Source organism: Charadrius vociferus, unplaced genomic scaffold (assembly GCF_000708025.1).
Source record: "Charadrius vociferus isolate BGI_N301 unplaced genomic scaffold, ASM70802v2 scaffold139, whole genome shotgun sequence".
NCBI classification, from domain to species: Eukaryota; Metazoa; Chordata; class Aves; order Charadriiformes; family Charadriidae; genus Charadrius; species Charadrius vociferus.
This window is the reverse complement of record NW_009650169.1, coordinates 998,059-1,017,758: the sequence shown is the minus strand read 5'-3', so window position 1 is coordinate 1,017,758 and position 19,700 is coordinate 998,059. Positions and strand designations below refer to the sequence as shown.

At 40.1% G+C, this 19,700-nt stretch overlaps 1 protein-coding gene across 1 annotated transcript in view; it reads right to left on the bottom strand.

The window, feature by feature from the left end:
• Positions 1–6,236: 6,236 nt before the first annotated feature.
• HNRNPLL (heterogeneous nuclear ribonucleoprotein L-like) overlaps positions 6,237–19,700 on the bottom strand; it is a 19,640-nt gene continuing 6,176 nt past the window's right edge. Inside the window, exons 3-12 of the mRNA XM_009892487.1 lie at positions 19,503–19,588; positions 16,475–16,571; positions 16,314–16,386; positions 12,178–12,249; positions 10,266–10,483; positions 9,980–10,101; positions 9,368–9,569; positions 8,327–8,384; positions 8,118–8,216; positions 6,237–6,580 (exon numbers count right to left, since the gene is read on the bottom strand). Coding sequence (XP_009890789.1) covers positions 6,525–6,580; positions 8,118–8,216; positions 8,327–8,384; positions 9,368–9,569; positions 9,980–10,101; positions 10,266–10,483; positions 12,178–12,249; positions 16,314–16,386; positions 16,475–16,571; positions 19,503–19,588 — 1,083 coding nt within the window. The 3' untranslated portion in view covers positions 6,237–6,524. The remainder of the gene's footprint in view (positions 6,581–8,117; positions 8,217–8,326; positions 8,385–9,367; positions 9,570–9,979; positions 10,102–10,265; positions 10,484–12,177; positions 12,250–16,313; positions 16,387–16,474; positions 16,572–19,502; positions 19,589–19,700) is intronic.

The window sequence follows — 19,700 nt, the reverse complement described above, 5'->3', positions numbered from 1 at the left end:
TTAGCTGTGAACTTGGGGTCCGTACCGTGAAAGACATGGGGAAGTATTATCACCTTATTTCTCTTCATAGAGAGAAACCCGTCCTTTAGAATATTAAGGAAGGTTGGTGGGTTGGTTTTTTTTTTATTATTCAATGAAAGCTATAGCTGAAAAAAAGCAAGACTAGAGAGCACGCTACTCTGAAACGCTTTGAAACAAGTCAATAACAAGTCCTAATCTGAAATCCTGTGGTTAGTTCTCGTTGCTTCACTTTCCAAGGACACAAAAGTAAAGAGTTAGAAGCACAAAAAAGACCCTTAAAAAAGGCACAGACAAGTTTTTGTCTATGTAACCACAACAAGATTAAAAACTTCCACAGAATTATTGGGCAAGAGGAACATATTTAAGTATAACTAAAATATTCCAGTTTGAGCCCTATCCTCAGAAGTCAGGAGTTTGGTTTGCATTTAAAGCACCCCCCCAAAGAAACAGGTGAGAACTAAAAGCTCAGCGAGTGGGATTCCCACCATAAACCAATAAAGTTTTAGGTTACCATGTTTCAGACAGAAACCACGCGGTAACTTCATAAAAGATTACCCGGGTCACTGTCTGACCAGGCTATTTCTAAGACACTCTTCTGAAGCCTTTCGACGGGATGCTTACCTAAAGCCCACCGATTTAATCTGGTTTAGCAGTTCCAGTGCTGTGGTTAACAGAAGAGAAAATAGAAGCATAATCTATAGGACACACAAATCCCTGCATCCATACTGTTAAGTTTGAAACGGCCAGAAGTTTACACTTAGATGACAGAGAAAGCATCAAGCAAGACAAACTGCACTTCCTGAAATATCCCAAGTCTGCTGTATTAACAGCCTAAGTGACAGAAAATTCAGGAAGGGAGAGTTTTACTAAGCAACTAGTAACTCCTGGGGGCTTATTTAACTACTGCCCACTTAAATTTGAGCACAAACACCTGCAATTTCGTTTCCTTACTAGTTTGAAGGAGGATGAGATCCCAAATGTAAAGAAGAAAAGGCAGCAAGAGAAAAAGAAACAAAGCAGTAACAGCTTATATGAAATTGAATAATTACAGCCTGTATTCTGCAGCAACTGCCAACCTCAGCCCTCCCCGTGCTACAAGTGTTTTGTTCTGAAGACCGCTGTACTGCCCCTGCCAGGACTAATTAGTATTCCTGGATCCTGGATGCTTTGAGAAAAAAAGAAAAAAAAAAAAAGGTTAATTCTCTTGCCTTTTTAATAGCTGCCGGCTCCCTGGCACGGTCCTGCAGGAGCACTTGCGTGAAGACCCACTCAGTCTGCAGCTGCTCCCTGAGAAGGCAGAAGTGAAATAAATCACGCCAGAAATGCAGACCTCGCAAGTGGCAGCTGCGGCAGCCAAAAGGAAGAGCAGCGAATCTGTCTGAATGAATGCGTGGCCCTAGCCCAGGGAGCGGGCTGCGAAAGGCCAGAAGAGGAAAGCTTGGCGGAGGACAGACACAAGGCTTTTCTGAAACCAAGAAAAGGGACTGAGGTTATTTCCTTTAGAGGGACACAGCCAAAGCCCAGCACAAGTAATCTGGCTGCATTAGGTTCCTCCACATCCTGTGGGAATGATGATCCTTGGAAAAAGAAATCTATTTTTAACCTGGGAAGAGTGTTACACATGAGGACACTTAATGGAACACAAATATTTTGTTCTTTTATCTTGATACAACTGTTGAGAAACGGGAGCTCTTCACCCTTTATCAAATCAGATGCTTTGGCAGAAGAACTTGGGGGCCCCATCATCCCAAACCCTGAACAGATATTTGTTTCAGCTTATTTTCATCCCAGACTATGCCCCGGCTGGTTTCTGTCAGAAACCCGGATGGCATGCCGGAGACATCACTGTATCACGTGCGCACATCTCATCACCCCTCTGCACAAATGTCAGTTTTAATGGAGCAACTAAGAAGATCCTGTCTACTACTCACTTAACATGCATAAGGTTGGGGGGGGGAGGAGGAAGGCCTTTGTTTTACAGATGAAGAACGATGCCAAGTATTTCTCCATTCAGCCAGTCCAGTCCAGTGCCAGACCATTCCTTACAGAAGCAAAGCTAGGCTGGGAAGAGCCTAGATTGACTTAAAACATGCCGTCTTAGCAATTAAGAACAAAAATAGCATAGCACAGGCTAGAAGAAATGAAGGAAGTGAAAGACACCTCACTTCTAAGATAGGGTGGCCTTAGGTGAGATCCCACCTACGAGACCACTCCATCCAGCTGCAGTTTAATGTCCAGCTCTTGCCCTCGGCAGCCCCCATCCAGGAGAGAACTGCACTCTGGTGAACTCTGCTCACCCCTTGTTCCTCAGCGTCATCCTTCCAGATGTCTTGCGGCACCGCTCGTCCCTTGCTTAGGCAGGATTCTCCATTCGCTCCCGAATTGCACAACGAAGCAGGTCACACAACGTGCTGCTCTCGCACTGTTATTCAGTGAGGCCTTTTTCACCGCTCTTGGAGCGACACAACCCACGATGTAGGACAGTGCCCCACCAACACCCGGGGAATGCTCCGCGGAGCGCCAGACTGCTTTTCCCTTTACACTTTTCCCTTTCGTTGGGACTGTTGGTACCAGGGAACCCAAAAATCAACAAAGTTTGTTTCCTTAAAGCTGACGCAGTTTTTGCCACATCCTCTGAGGGCACAATCAGCTCTTCCATGACGACACGCCAGAAAACTGCTTGGTCACGGCATCAAACATGCCAAGTGACACAGGCCACCACGGCAAGGCAAGCTTTACAGCAGGACTGTGAAGTTACCTTTTATACAGCACACAGGCGAAGCTGGGAGGCTCTCGACCACAGCACCCGGCTGAAGGTCAACATCAAATGCTATTTTTGCTTTCAATGGTATTTTGTGCTTTCAGAACTCCTCGCAGGAAGCTGAGCCCATAACTAGTGTTTTATTTTCCCCATGCCTTCTTGCACGCTATTTCTGGCCAAAGCCACGCCAGTGCAAACAAGATTGTTTTTGAGACTGTTACCACCTGTGCAATTGCCAGAAGAGAATAAACCAACAGACATAAAAACCCGGAACGGCTCAAAAACCTACTAGTAGCTATAGATGTTGAGAATACAACACAATTTCCAAAGAGGACACAAAAAAAAAAAATCCCCAAGATGTTTAAACACATTCCAGAAGTGAAAAAAAAAAAAATTAAAAATTTGAGCAGGCATCTTCGTGTTTCCAGACTTTGACTCATTACTTGACAGAAGAGACTGAATGCCTCCTGCTAAGCCATCATAATATCCGAACAAGTTCAAGCGCCGTTCACAAGAAAACACACAGCAGGAAAAGGAGCAAGTTGCATTTAATTACAACAAAGAGGGTTTCAGCTAGTTACAAGCCAGCTCACCCCAACCATCATCCCTTACTAAAAGACAGACTTAGCGACACCATGGTAAGTTGTACCATTCCTTTCACAAAGCAGGACACCCAAACCCTTCCTGAATGGCTTTCTTTTAAATATTTTTCTCCTATCACCCTTAGCAATACACTCTACCTTGCTGTGGTGGTATAGGAAGTCAAAAAGCAACTATTCCCTCTTCTTGCATATAAGGAAAAATAAATATAAACAAGGATTAGAGCATCATGAGAGAAGACAAACAAATCTCCACCTCAATATATCATTTACCTCCAATTAAAAGTGATCAATTAGAAAAAAAAATAATTTAAAACAACCAAACAAACAGTAGAACAGACACAAAGATATAACAGTGTGAACGCCAGCTGCTTACAAGCAGGGAATGTGCATAGCAATCTTCACTATTTTGCTTGTATGGCTTATGCAAAAGAGACAGAAGAAAAATAAAAATAATTAAAAAAAACAACGCATTGAGAGACCCTAACAGTTTCATTTGAATTTAACAAGTATAGTAATACTGCTGCCAAATTATAGACAAACTTCACTCCCCTTGGAGAAACTAACTCTTCACCTGCCCCTGCCCTGGTTTTGCTCTGTTCTGAAGAGGTGAACAGCCCTCATTAGCGGCCCGAGGAGACCAACCTCATTCCTCCCTGAGGACAGGCATCCATCCTTGCAGGCTCAAGAGAAGACATCATTTTCTTTTTACAGCAAAACACCAACAAGGAATCTTTCCTGTTCTCAACTTTTACATGAATAAGAATTATTTTAAGGAGAAAGAAGCTTGAACAATTTTTCAGTCTCCTCTCTTTTCTTCCCCACGTGGCACAGGCGACTCATTTTGCATTTGGGACTTCCAGCTGGTATCAAGCCCTCTCAGATACACCTGGAACTAGTCTGTCCTCTGCTTGAGCTGAGGAGCCACAGGACAGATGCCTTTCACCTGCACATCTTAGGCACTGAATGCTGTGATCCACTTGAGGACACTGAAACATTAAAGTGCTTTTTTTTTTTTTTTTTTCTTTTTCTTTTCTTTGTAGAACCTGAATGCTTGAACGGTCACTCATCCTACATCCCAAACCAGACCAACAGATAACATACTGTTTTTAATGCTCAACTACAAACAACTTGACTTCTGAAACTACATTAACACAAATAGCAATGCAAGTTATGACAGAAGAAGTGGGTTCCCACCGAACATTTAAGTTGATGGAAGAGAACCGAATGATGGGGAGAGACCTTTTACAGTTAAAACACTAGGCAGCACAGGGCATTTCACTAGTGCCCAGCATTTCTGTTGGCAAGTAGCAAGATATGGCATGGAGCCTTCTACGCTGGAGCTCTAGGGAAGCAATTTCTGCAGGGGGGAAAAAAGCACCGAGGCTCAAAGAGTATTAGCAGGGCCCCTAACATACAAGTCAGTTTGCCACCTACCAGCCCAGAAGCGAGTATTACTCCAAACCCTGTGCAGAAAGAGCTGCTGTCCTTCTGTTCCCAGCTCAGACATATTAAAAGCCCAATGTGACTACCTGAAATACTCATTACCTGAAGCATGAACAAAATGGAGGTAGACAGGGCAAAAATGTAGCATTATTGATGAGGAAACCTGAAGCACAGCTGACCCCTTTTGTACAATAAGGTATATTTGCCTTGAAATGAAGAAAGGGGAAAACCCAGGCTGTATTTAAAGACATGTGCAATGCCCCCGATCTGTAAACATACTGCAACGTAACCTCTCGAGGACAAGCATACCGCACAAATGACCTTGCAGAAAGGATGGATACGGATAAAATCTGTACAGACAAAGAACTTGTATGATAAAACATAATATAACTTAACTCTGAATAAGCAGAACTAAAAGAAGCCCTAACCACTGCGCTGCAGATTCAGAAAGGGGAACAAACTCAGAGCCCGGAACAGCAGCTCCCGGACTTCCCTGCTTGGATTCCCACTTCTGGGGGTTTAGCCCAAGAAAGACAACTCCGGTTCTAGAAGAGAGAACAGAGGTTTCAAAGGACTGGGACAAACCAAATCATGTCCTCCAAAGGGAAAGATTGCCCACCTCGTTAATGTCACGTCCTGTCATTAGTTACATTTTCTGAATCCCACCTAGATTACCTCAGTTTAAGTCAGAATCTAGACAAGTCTATTCACCCCAGGAATTCTTTCACAGCCGTAACAGAAGTATAAGATAATTCAGATAAAAGAAAGACACTGATTTAACTGTCCAGCTATAAGAGCGTATGGTGGGGCTTGCTTTTTGTTTTAACTGTTTTTACCACCTTGGTTTCTATTGCGATCAATCTTCTTGCATATCCAACTTTTTTACCATTTAGTATGTCATATTAAAAAAAAAAAAAGTCAAGAGGATATGCTAAACACCAAAGCTTTGTTTAAATTATGGAAAGTGAGGATGAACACATTGATACAGGCTTGCAATTTTAATTTTTAAAAGGCCCCTATGGTGGGACTAGCTATAGATGGCATCATGCTAATGCAAATGGAAAACAGTTGTTCAAAAAAAAAAAAACAAAACCACTTTAAGTAAGTATGAATTCACACCATACACGTGTACATACTTAATTTTCTACGTTAGCTTTGTCTGAACTATAAATCAAGTCAATACTACTAAAAATGCGGTATGTGCAACATTAACCTGATTAAAGCATTTTATAAATACAAGCTTTTTAGTATTGCAATGTACTTCACTACTTAACATACTGAAAAAGCAAGTTCTACATTTAAAATTCTGATGTTCTATCAGTCAATTAAGACTACAAATGGAAAAATACTTGCTAATTTTTTACCATTATCGAAAATGCAAATATATTTCATTTTTGGAAGAAAACAATCTTGTTTATAACTACTGGTGCTTCTTTCAACATCGGAAGATAACTACGCTAACAAAATACAAACTTTGTAGCAAGCTTACATGTACTTCTCCGAGGCAAAAAGAAAAAAAAAAATCTGGTTTGTATTTATGAAGGAACATCCGTTTATTATAAAACAAGATAAAAGATATTAGAATTAAGTTGAAACAAGGCAACATTAGAACAACCACTAGAGAGCTTTGTGAACGAAGTGTAGTTTGGAACTTGCAAACCAAGGTGAAAGTAGCTCTTAACATGCTGTCCTCTTCTCTATAAATGGGACGAAGTAGAGAAGCAAAGCTTCAAGGTGTAAGGGTTGGAGCCATCTGTCAGGAGACAACATATAACATACTCAGGGCGTTTTACTGAGCAGAGCTCTCCTGCCAATCAAGAATCACACTGCATAATCTCCCAGGTTGACCAGTTCTGTAGATTTAAGGCTCATGCCTCCCTGCCTACCCCCCCGCCAGTGGCCTGCAGACACCAGATGACCTGTAAGGTGGTGTCCTTGATAGTCTACCAGCAGGTTTTTTAGACATAAAAACAAAGCAATGGATCTGGTCACAAGGGAACGTAGACAGAATTCCAAATGTACTATTACACAAGAACGGCTTTACGATTATTGCTGCCCCACTTCGTAGCTGAGCTATTTACAGAAGTAGTATTTAATAGGCCATTTCAAAGACAAAATGCGTAGATGTTTAAGGAAGTCAAGACTTAGAATGTGGAAAGGCTGCCCAGACCCATGGATGGCAGCACACCTGCGCCTCTCAGGTAGCGGAAGATCCATCCTCCCGGTTCAGCCAACCTCAGGCAATCTTATTACAGCAAGTCTTAACCAGCAGGTCTTGTTTTCAAATACTGTCTGTCCCTGCGACAGCTATATTTGATTATACGTTCGGGTTTGCCTTTTGAAAGAGTAAGTTGTTCTGCTGTTATCACCTCTCCCAACGGAGATAAATCTGCAACTGTGAACAGTATGCTATCAATAGTATCTTAAAAAATATTCCGCCCCTGAAGTAATCTCAGTCCGTTACTGAGAAGGTGGACCAAAGCGGGGGGTGCAGGGGCAGGAAACATTTAAACTGTTAACACTTGACAGGGAGACCAATTCAGAATAGTCTGGAGAAGGCAGTTTAAAGTAACATTAGACACTGGCCTGGAATCAAAGTTATGCCTGTGAACACCCGGAAAAATTGCATTTAATCCAGTAAATGGATTCTTAATTGTCCAATATGTACTTGTTTAGCAGGTGAACTCCCTCTCCATTCTTACTAGTTTGGAGCTAAATTCAGTTTTGCCTCGCTATCTCCAATTTGAAAGAGCACCCACTACAGGAGCAGTTAATTCAGAGCAGTGAGCTGTGTAACGTAAAGAACCTTCTGTCCAAAGATACTGCAGATTTCTCTGCATTTATTGTGAAAGCTTCCGTAAGACATCATCCTTAATCATCCTTCGGTTTGATTTTGATGACAGGGGATTTTAATGCTTTTCCTGCCTGCCTTCTTTCTACCCCAAACCAATTTCCACCCCCATCTCTCCATAACTTCTAAGTTGCAGAGCATATTTTGCATTCTATAGGCTGACTCAAAAACTAAGAAGAAAGAGTGCCATTTAGATAGAAACTAATGGAACCTAAACTAGAGATTAAATACTGTAATACATATAGTATTCGTATACTGTAATATAAATAGTAAAGTATATGTATATATATAAAATACAGCATATATACATGTAAGAATGATGCCGTTTTTAGCTGCAGACTGAACTGCTGAAACCTCACCTTTTACAAAGGCAGCATCAACGTGAAAGAAAACAAGAAAAAAAAAAAAACCAGCAGCAAGATCAGTAAAATTGACTTACTTGGGACTCTTATCTGGTAGTGATTAAGTACAGTGAGAGCTTCCACTGCATCTGTCTTACATTCCCATTCCAAGAGACCAGACAGTGTTTTGGCAGAAGCTGTCAAAATAAAAAAGGGAAGGAGGGGATCAATAACAGCTCCTGACAGTGTATGTTCTTACCAAAACTGGAATTCAAATAACTCCCCAAACAGGCCAAAGTTTACTTACGTTTTGGATCAAACACTTTGTATTTAATAAAGCTGAGAACTTCATGATCCTCACATAACTGTCACAAAAATAAAATAAGAGGTAAAACTCCAGTAAAAAATGCACATAAACACATTAGCAAAAATTCCAAGTTTCTGGAAGAGACACACAAAAAGGAGAATACTGATTCTTTAAGAGAGCTTACAAGAATTTATAGCAAATTATTATTCTAAAAATATGCTTAGATTGGTAACATTCGTTAGAATGCCATTCTATAGTATGCAAAACAAGGCTCCTGTATCTGCGCCATCTGATGATAAATATGATTTTATAGGCAGAAAAACTGTTAGAGTACCAATATCACTATCTCAAGCAACATACTTAAATAAAAACAAGTTCTTTTTGACGTTCCCCCTTCAAAAGAATAGCTCAGAAGTTGTATGTAGAAGCATACAGCTCATGAACCAGAGTTAACTTTCAGAGTTTTCAGAGTTTGAAAAAAAATTACTTTTATTTAACTGAAAAAGGACTCGTTGAACTGTCATTGGTTTTACGACTGCCTTCACTTGAGAGGCCCAATATCACATATATTAAGCATCCAGAGTTCATTTAGGACTCAGCTGTGCAAACTGTTCCAGGTGCACACTTCTTCATTCCAAAGCATCCTACCAGTCATTAGAGTAACCATCTCAGGGAGTCAGTAAATCTTTTGCAAATTGCAGTCCTAACTTTCCCTGTGTTTTGCTTTGTGTAAGTCTTTCCCTTCCTCCACAAAAAAAAACCACCAAAAAAACCAAACAACCCCACATTAAGCTCCTCAACTTAATTTCCAAGATCTTGTTTCTCACTTAAAAAAAAAAAAAAAGATGGAGAGAATAATGCCAGAATTGTGAAAATACAGCAGCTTCTATATAGAGAGGCTACAAACCTATTTTAAAAAACAGTTCTCTTCCAGTCGCTCTGCTGTAACTCTCCCAGTTATTTTTTTTTTTAAAGTAGCACAGTGAAAAGGTAGGATAGAGCCCCAAAGCACGGTACATCACAGTTATTTCAGCTGCCTACCTTTACAAACGTTTCCTCAGTTACACACAGGGGAACATTATAATAATGCAGCACACAAGAGGGTGGTTGGATGATGTTCTTAGATGCTTGGCCCGCACTGGTGAAGCGATTATTCTTACTCATTGCAAAATCCTTGTAACTACTCGTGCCATCCTCCAGTTCAAATATCTGGCTTGGAACTACTGAATGCTGCTTGGAAACACTGGGATTTAAGGATATACATATAAAGTTTTAAGACTTGCATACTTTGCACACAGATTATTGATCTAACCAGAACAGAGCTGACATTTCTTTACACCAATTTGAAATAGAAGGAGAAGGAGAAGAAATGGGTTGGGTTTGGCACCTTAAAAAAAAAAAAAAGTACAAAGGAGGGATAAGACACGTTAGGGAATACAGTTTTTTAACAGCCAATCCATGTAATGCCCATAGGCTTTATTAATATAAATAAAATAATTCTAAATAAAATTATAAATAGTAATAAACAAATAAATAATTGCAAATTGGAAATTGTAACTCCAACAACGATAACAGAACAATGGGATATTTTCTGTTTGCAAACTCATTCCATCTGCACACTGGTAGACTATTAATCTGATAAAACATATTTACCAGACATTAAGTCTCTTTCCAAATAACTTGACATTGTTGAGATGTGTGACAGCTCTTTCCACAGCATACTCATCACCCATTTCCACCAGTGCCGTGCCTGGAATAGTCTTCATAAATTTCACCTAAGATAGATAAAGGAAAAAAATGACGTTGCAACAAAGAGCCCAACCAAGAGTTTTACAAGTTATTAGGAAATATTTTTAGACCATCTCAGGCAGTTTTTTTCCCCCAAAAACAATTAAAATGAATATAGTAGTTTCCAAGTTTCTAACAAATTATGCCTCACCTTCTCAATGTTTCCATACAAGCAGAACAGGTTGAAGACCCTTGAACAGTTCATCTTTAGCTGGTGCAACCCACTAACCATGACAACTGACCCAGAAGGATTTCCACCATGCATGTAAGAGGAGGATGCCTGGGGCAACGGATAAGCAACAAGTTCTGGAGTGTCCCGAGATCCCATTCGGTACCGGCTCGGCAGGGGCAACAAAGGACCGTGGGACCCTAAGGAGATGGAAGACCATGCTTTCATACTGTTTGAAACAAGTTTCGCGACTTAATCATGCAGTAAAGCCCACATATGTAGTGTGTATTTAAAGGGGAGGGGGGGAACATTACAGCAGTTTCCATTAATTCTTTTTCCAATTCAAAAAAACAAAAAACAAACAAAACCAAACCAAAACAAAAGCCCCCAAAAAACCTTCCAGTGTAAACTCTTCTGTTCCCTTTAATGTCCCAAGTCTCATCTCACATTACCAGACAAGAAGGAAGGAGCTGTTTCATGGTATTGTTTTTATACACAAGAGAAGGTATTTCAGCAATTGTAAAAATAGTATCTTCCCTGCCCCATACAAAATATTTGAACATAAACCTATCAGAAGAAATATTTAAAAATCAGCCTTCAACAATATTGTCATGCCTACTTATAGAGATACATGACACCAAGAAATTAAAAAGAAAAACGAACCAAAAAGAATGAACTCTTAGCCAGAGGTCAGGAGAGGAGATGACACAGCTCTTTTCCAGAGACGAGAGATTAAGTCAGAATATTGTCTTTCTACAAACAGCTCGTTTGGAAGAAACAGGAATACTTAAATCCCTGCATCAATGCAAAATGAAGCTGTCCTATTTTCCACTACAGGTAAATTGGCAAGTCTCATAGAAATAAACAATTTCTCCCCCCCTTTTTTGTTTTTAAATTAAGAGACATTACTAGTATGCAATACTTCTGTTTATACAAAACATCAGTATTACAGACCAAGGAGATGATCCCTGTTCTTCTGAGACAAAAATAACATGAAATTCACATAAGCCAAGTAGAAAAGGAACCTTTTGTCCTTCCCCCCCAGCAAAAAGCAGTAATGAGAGGGAGACGGTGGAATAGGAGGAGACAGCCACATTACTTAAGGTGGAAGCATGTTTCAGAAGAATGAAAAAAGAACATCAGTGAATACAAGGCAGAACTTGGAAATTCTGGAGATTTGAAGAACCTTTGGAAAGAGTAGGTAGAAGGTCAGCCTACATTGTGAAATGTTGTAAATACATCTGCAAAGAAAGAGGCAAGACAAATCCCATTGCATCTGGCATTTAAGAGAGTAAGTAACTAGAAAAAGTCACATCTAACTGGGGACATTGGTTTCTCAACCCTGAGGTCTTGGTCCAACATGTGAAAGCGACAGCAGAACCTTTGTTTACAGATAGCACTGGTAACAACTGCAGCACTTCATAGCACAAATTGCAAACCATCATCCTTATACAGTCACATAGCTATACCTTTTCAGGATTACCTAAATTAGAAGGCACACAAAGCCCCCAATTCTCAGCTTTGCATGCAAGAACATCAAAGAGCTCTATGCTGCATCAAACCATTAATCAAGCCATGTTGCCATTTTCTAGAAGAAAACCGCTTTTCCAGTACAGAGGTCGTTTTCCATCCATTGACGGGGTGATGGCAACTGAAAGGAAACACTCTACCGTGGAAAAAATTTGTAGAGCCGGATGCTCTCCATGAAAGGAAGAGGTATGGCAATAAATGCACAGATTTCGGTGAATCGCTAGCATTTTCAGAATGTGGACTGACAGCACCGCACGTGCAGCAGCACAATAGTGAACTACTCATGCTGTAGATATTTAGGGTATTTAGAATTCCACATAACATATAAAGAAATCATAACCACCTGTCATCCTATGTTACTTACCGTAACCATCATGTCTAAATGATGATGGGTGCTCTCCCAAAATAGCTTGCCTCTGGCGGCCCTTCCCTCTGTCTAACATGCGGGAAGGGAAAGAAAACAGTTTAGTATGCACACCTATGCACCTGGTTTCTTCAGTTAAGACACAAAGCTTCTCGTTAAGAAGCAAAAAAGTAATTGGAGTCCTTGTTAATTTTATAAACGATTTCTCATTCATTATACATCTAAAACCACAAGCTGTAGTAGCCCTGGGACACCAAAATTAAAAGACTGCCATCTGTATAACAAATTGCACTTAAGTTGATTGGGGGCAGTGGCCAATGAGGAGATGCAGTTTAAAGTTTATGGAAATACCCAATAGTTTTCCTAAACAGACACCACACATTAGCATAGATAACACCATACAGCAGGATTTACCTATGTGTCTCTTAAAACAAATTTGAAATGCAGTACTTTTGAAAGACAGTACCTGAATCATAATATTAGCTTCAACAGCAACACATTTTCAAAGTGGGCTTCTTTCAAGAAGTTTCAGCATAAGCCAACAACAACCTGTATTACATGGTTTCATAATCAGTAAACAGAGAGCATTACATATGCGTACACATATATTTACAGAACACCTACTGATTTACGGGCGTGCTGAAAGGACTGTACATTATTGCATTATCAGCAGCACAAAACAGTTCAACTGAAGAAAACCGTCACTGAATAATGCACTAAAACAACGCTCAATCCTTTAAGAAAACCCAGTTTTCTAGGATATAAAGTTAAGCAAGGGGTCTACATTACTGGAGGAGGGCAGTGCATCACAGCCAAAGCTGTATTTTTCTAATCAGATCCATGCTGCCTGACAAAGGAAATCTAAACTTGCAGATTTCTTTGCGGTAAACAACGATTGATTTCCCACAATTAAAAAAGCCACGTTGAAAAGACAGGGCAAGACATTTATCAGTTTACAACAGTTCCCAGGGAATTTAAGTATGACGGCTGAGAATGGCAACTCCAGCCCGATGCAGCTGGAGGTATTGCCCCTGAAAAATGGGGACTAGTCACGTTAGACAACACAACAGTGGGAAATGAAAACACAAGCGCCCTTTCTGCTCAGGATTTTGAGGACAGGTTCCAAGTCAGGTGTTTACTCTGGCGATAAAGCCTAAAGAGAGAATAGTGCTGAATGACTTCAAATATAGAGATGAAAGATTACTTTTGTCAAGCTTTTCCATTCCCTTTTTCACCGTAACAGTTCTGGTCCTTGGCTTGAGAAAGCAAATGGGCAGTCCTAGCAAGTAGTTTGAGCATTTAGGCTGTATGAAGTAATCACCTTTCAGAAAAATCAAGTTTATCACTCCAGTCTGTGGAGCTAAATCCTTTCAAACTGCACCCAGTAATATAGTAAAGGACCATAATTTTCAAATAAAGAATTCTGGAAGAACAGGTTGACAAATATTTCCTCGTCATGATGGTATAGTCCACTGCTCTCTCCTTGCCCCATACTTGTTCCTTCCTTCAACAAAGTCCCTCAATTGTGCCAGCACAAACACTTGTGCAAACAGGCACTGAAACAGGAGAACTGGTCTGTGTTAAAAATAACTCTCAATGGAAAGATTCTTTATGATCTAGTTTAAAAATGGCGCTTGTTTTTTTTTTTTTTTTCCTTTGTTTTTAAATCAGGTCCTGGAGTCACTGCATACACTGGTATTACCACCAAAAGAAATGCTCCAAACTACAATTTGAACTTTGTGGCTAAAAGCAAGTAGAATACTTGCAAGTACTATAAGTTAGGTGGTTTTTTTCAGTTCAATTTAATGCAACATGGGTTCACAGCAGCAGGCACTTGTTAGGAAGTTTACTTAAGTGCAGCAATACTATGGGGAAGTCTGCAATTTGTTACCACAAAGAACTAAACCAAATTCTTTAGAAAAAAAAAAAAAAAAACAAAAAACAAGAAACACCAAAAAAACCCCCAAACATCAGCCAAACGAATTTCCTTCCTAAGATTTGGCAGGTTGGGGGGGGGTGGGGCGTGAAATTCTGAAAGGACACATTAGCATGCCTGTCCTCAGAATGAAATTCCTTTGGGCTACGAAAATTCCTTTGGGCTAAGATCTTGTTTGCTGCAGTCAGCTCCCTACAGTTCGGTTCACATTACGTTCAAAAGCCAAACAATGCTGCTGCAAGGGTAAGTTGAAGCATAAATATGAAAACTCTTTTGCTCAAAAAAAAAAATAATTAAAAAATGTCCCGGATTACTTTATGGGCAAAATTGCTCTAGATGCCTGCTTTCTCAAGCGCATTTCAGTGTTCATTCAACAATTTATGTTCCCATTTTCTAGATAATGGACCACAAGAAATGAAAAAAATCATGCTATGTACAATATATTGTTATATCGTATATATAGAGATATATAATACAAGTCTAATTTTCCTCTTACGTGTAGTACAGTGATGCACAGAATATAGAGACAGGCTGTCAAAATAACAAAAGGAAAACAGAAGAGAGAGCTCTTGAGAAAGAGCAAGCTGTACCTATCCTAAGTTTTTCCATTTTCCACTGTTTTCTCTAGCTGGGGGAACATTTAGTTCATACAGCCATATCTATCCGTAGACCAATTACATAATGTAATTAGATGCACAAAATTACAAGTCAGCCTCCAAACACTGCAATGACCAAAAGATATAAGAGTCACATTAATCCTTCAGATTTTTCGAATTCAAACCCTCAGATTTTTTTTCTTGCCCTTGAGTTTCTTCAAAATCCCTTTTTGTACTCGGGAAATGAGGAAAAAAAAATAAATTTGAATCCTGATACAAATAGTCATAATCCACCAGCTACAACCAATACTGTAGCTCCCTTGTTAACTTTTTACAAGAACTTCATTTTGAAAATTCAAGCCCTAAGATTTTAGTTTTACAACAGTTTTACAAGCCCAGCGCCCCTGCAGAATTTCTCTGAACGTGCGTATCACTTGAGACGGCCAAAGCCCTGGTTCTCATATACCCTTTGATAAGTAGATACTCTACCTTGGACACATCGTCTTCACTTTTCTAACTTTACATTGCACACAGTATTGTACATAATTACTGAACACTGCACTCAATAGTTACATATATATGTATTTTAAAATAAACACTTCACAGGAGTTAGGCTACACAGCAGTTTGTCTTTACATATCAAGTCATAGTTTCCACTGACATGAGGTAAGCTCTGCTAATTTTTACAGCTGAGTACTTAAGAGACAGTACGCCTGTACCAATTATGAATCTCCCTATTTTAGTACTTAAATATAACTGAGGGGGCCTATCTGGTATCGCACTACTCCATTCCAACTCTCTACAGATAAGGATTAAATTTCCCTACTACAATATTTACACTGTTAAGACTGAATGCAACTCTCACATACAGCATGTAATAAAAAGGTTACAACGTCAGTGATATCAACAAGAGATTAATTTTGGAGGTTCTCAATTTTTCAGTTGTAATTTTAAGGGAAATAAGACCAGCATACATACAAACTCGAACAGAATGGGTACAGTCTATCGTGTTATTCATCCCATACAAATCTGAAGTACTGAAAGTGTCCTCCTTTAAAAACTTGTGGTGGTGGTGCATGCAGTATGCAGACAAGGTGAATTGCAAGTCTGAGGTTTTTTCAGAGGGTTTTTGTTTGTTTGTTTGATTGATTTTGGTTTGGTTTTTTTTTTTGCTGATGCCGATGTGGTGCATGATGAAGTGTAGAGTCAGCCTGCTGAAGTCCTCTATCCTTCTTAATGCCTCGTCCAACATAGGGATAAAAAAAAAGAGTCCTTTCGAAGGAGAAGCAGTGTGCAAGTTTGTAGTTTGTAAGGAATAGTCTGTACCAGGTTTCCTCTCCTCCAAAGGGAGAGTGCTGCTTGGAGAAATGCAAGTCCTTGAGAACTGCGAAGGTGCTTGCAGGTGTGGGCTCCTTGTTGAACTAAGTGGCTCAAGCACACGGCAGGAGGGGGCACTAGGGCTCAGGGTTAATTTCCTGGCTTGGGAACAGCCTTCTGCAGCACTGGCTTGCTTTGAAATGACTACTGCCATACAGCCTGACCACGTGCAAAGGATTGTCATTAGTACAGTCAAACATCTACAGCGATAACATAGGAAAACCTACCTCGTCGGCCCAGATACGGTTTAGTGTAGTCCCAACTATCATTGTCGTTTCTAATGACATTAAGTCGAGTTGGCTGTTCAAACAAAGTAAAAGTGAAAAAGGTTAAGTCTTGATTATATACATTTTTCTAGTAAAATTAAAAGAGAAGGTCCAAGCATTACCCTTGCATATTCAATTTTTAGTGTGCAGCATCCTGCATAGATATCTGCTCCATTGAGTGCAGCCTTCGCCTTCTGGGCACAAAACACCGATTCAAACATAAGCATCATGTTAAGGATTTTTTTTCCCCCCAGATGTCTCATGCATGTCCCTTTCTTCTGATATGGCTTTATTTTTGTAGCCTGCAGATATTTGACTATTGTATACTGTCCTGGTTTGACGTAAAACTGGACCAATTGTGTTCAGTAACTTTGCTTCTTAGCTGGGCCTCTTCTAACAAGTGACATTAACAGCATGTTGTGCAGATACTGTTCGCTCTCAGAGCGATAAGACCGATGTTTATAGCTGATGCCCAGGCATGGGACACAGAGATGCTCTTGCTTATACTTATTGCTATAACACCCAAGGCCAACCAACTTTGTTACTTGCCCCGCTGGAGGGTCGGAAGCGGAAAAGCATAGAGGGGTCCCACAGGACAGGTGACCCAAACCTGACCAACAGGGTATTCCATCCCATCTGCCTCATGCTCAGTGTAAAAGCTGAGGGATCAAAGGGTCAGCCCTCTTTCTTCAATGGCCAACGTCTGAGGAGGACTCTGTCTGTCTAACTTTGATCCCAATCCTGAAGGCAGATCCAAAATCCAGTTCCTGTCCATCACCGAGTCCAGCCTGGGACTGCCCCAGTGCCAGCCGGTGATGCAATCGTCATCTTGGGAGCCCGATAAGGTTTTGTATATATTTCATTATTTCCTTTCATTTTATTATTAATATTTCATAAAGTAGTTTAGTTCCTTCTAAACTCATAAGTCTCTTTTTCCCCTCCTCTGCCTCTCTCTTTGAAGAGGGGTAGAGGGGAACATCTGTTGGTCCCATCTGGGGTCCCCCACAACCCCAGTAGCCAATTCAGCCTAAACCACAACAATACCTTACAAGAACTCCATACAGACTTTATATTAAAGTTACCAACAAGTGTATATGGGTTCAACTTATGTTAAGCATCTGCTTTTGAGATGTAAGCAGCACACGATGAGACTATGAGTAAAGTCTTCAATGTGGATTATATTGATGCAAGTTTTGGTTTTGCTCCAAACTTATGCCGTTTGGAAGGGGATATTCTGGTGGGTTTAGTAATTTTCATCAGAGGACACAGAAAGTTACCAGCAAGCCTAGAGAATATTTGAAAGGAAATTTTGAAGGGAAAGCTGAAACTGCACCATTTGGGAAGGGATCAGAGCTGGGGGGCGAGAAGGTGCAACTTAACACAACGCATCCCTTCTCACAGCTGGCATTAGCTAGAGACTTGTGGGTCAGGAGAACATGAACTCGGGAGTTACTTTACACCATCAAAAAATAAAACAAGCAGATGCTTTAAATCCACTGCTCAAGGCAGATGCGTGTACCAGGCTCTAACACGTGGGTTATTTCCTATTCTCTACATATTCCAAGCTTAGTTCTATGACTAGCAGAAAAATATGCCTGAGCCTTGGCACACGGCAAGCCACGATCTCATACATTGTCAATAACATATGGTATCAGAAAGCCTGTACCTTGCAGCAGACCAGACGTTTTGCGCCACCCTTTGATATAATTCAGTGAAATTTTGGAAATAGTCTATTGATAGCATATCCCTCGTGTTTTACCACATTCCTGCAGCCCAACGTCTTCCAAGGTGATGTAAGTTCGCTGTGGAACTGAAGAGTGAGAAAAGTTAAGCTTCCCAGACCTCTAAGAAATTGTTTGACATTGGCCAGAACTGTGGGAGCACATCTGCAAAAGTAACGGGTGCTGCAATTAGCATTGAAATTTGAGTAAATTTTTCAACTTTTCCGACAAGGCTTGCCTTGAAGCTTGCTTTTTTCCCCCTTCCTCCCAACCTGTTTACCTACGCTGCTGGATTACTTTGCTCACGTTTGTGAGTTTTCTTTCAATTGCCGGTTGCTTTTTTTTTTTTTTTAATAAAAGGCATGTTGCAGAATTTCACTCAAAGGACAGAAGTATGGTAGTTTCAGAGCACGTGCAGGATCCTCCACAACTTCCCTAATCTTTCACAAGATACAGAATAACCTCCAACTGCACAAGTCATCTGATGCAGATAACACCGCTTATCACAAACTCAACACACTATCATAGAAGTCAAACCACTGTCTGCTAGAACACACAGTTTAACTCTTCAACACAGATAAACAGCAACTAGCTTGCTTTTAAGGAAGGTAAGGTGATTCTTTTAGCCTAGCAGATCATCCATGCAGCCACTGGTTAAGTTGTATGTTACAGAAGCGTCCCACTAATAACACCTGCCACATCGGTAGCATCTGAAATCACATAAGATTTTCTGAGATTTTCGTACAATTTTGTCCAGATAACACCCCAGAAATGGAGGGTAATCAGTCTCTAGGAAGAGGGCTATCAGAGTTTTATAAACTATGGCGTAATCGTATCAGACTTTGGACTTTGCAAACCGCAGTAACACATTAACAACTCTGAACACTCATCCCACATAACACTTAATGCGATAAATACAGTAAACAGTAGGATAACAGTGCAGGGAATTTCCTCAAGACATAATAAATAGGTCAAGGAGGCCTAAGTTGGTCTTGTGCTTTATAAAAGTCAGAATAGTAAGGCAAGCAGTGTATATTAGAACTATTCTAGAAGAGTCTGAAGAAGTAAAAGTGCACCTCTGCAATTCCTTACCCATTTCTTGAGTATCACTACAGGCAAAAGCCATGAATCTATTGTGTATAACGCGTTGTCAAATCTATGACATTTCATGTCTGCAATTGTTAGCCTTAGGTCCACCTATAAACATGGTTATCAAGACCATTGTTGACCATGTCATCTTCCTATAAAGATGAAACATTTAAGTGCTATTGTGTCTTAAAAGCATATAGAAATTACCATGCCTTAGACAGAAACTAAAATACAATTTGGTCTCAAAATTACACAGTATTTTTCTGTCATTCTCATGTTAAATCCCATCTGCAGTGAAAAACCTACAGAAAAAAAACCAGCCCACATGCAAAAAGGATATTCAACCATAGCTTGTATTCCATTTCTCTTGAATATAACAATGCGCTGAACTTTTCCAACAGGGTTGCACACAGTATACAAGACATCCTAAGGAAGAAGAAGAAAAAAATATTTTAGTCAGATGTGAAATTTCCAATACTTCAGGTCCACAGAACATTTTCTTGCATTGGCATTTCAATGCCAAAGAGCAAAGCCTTGT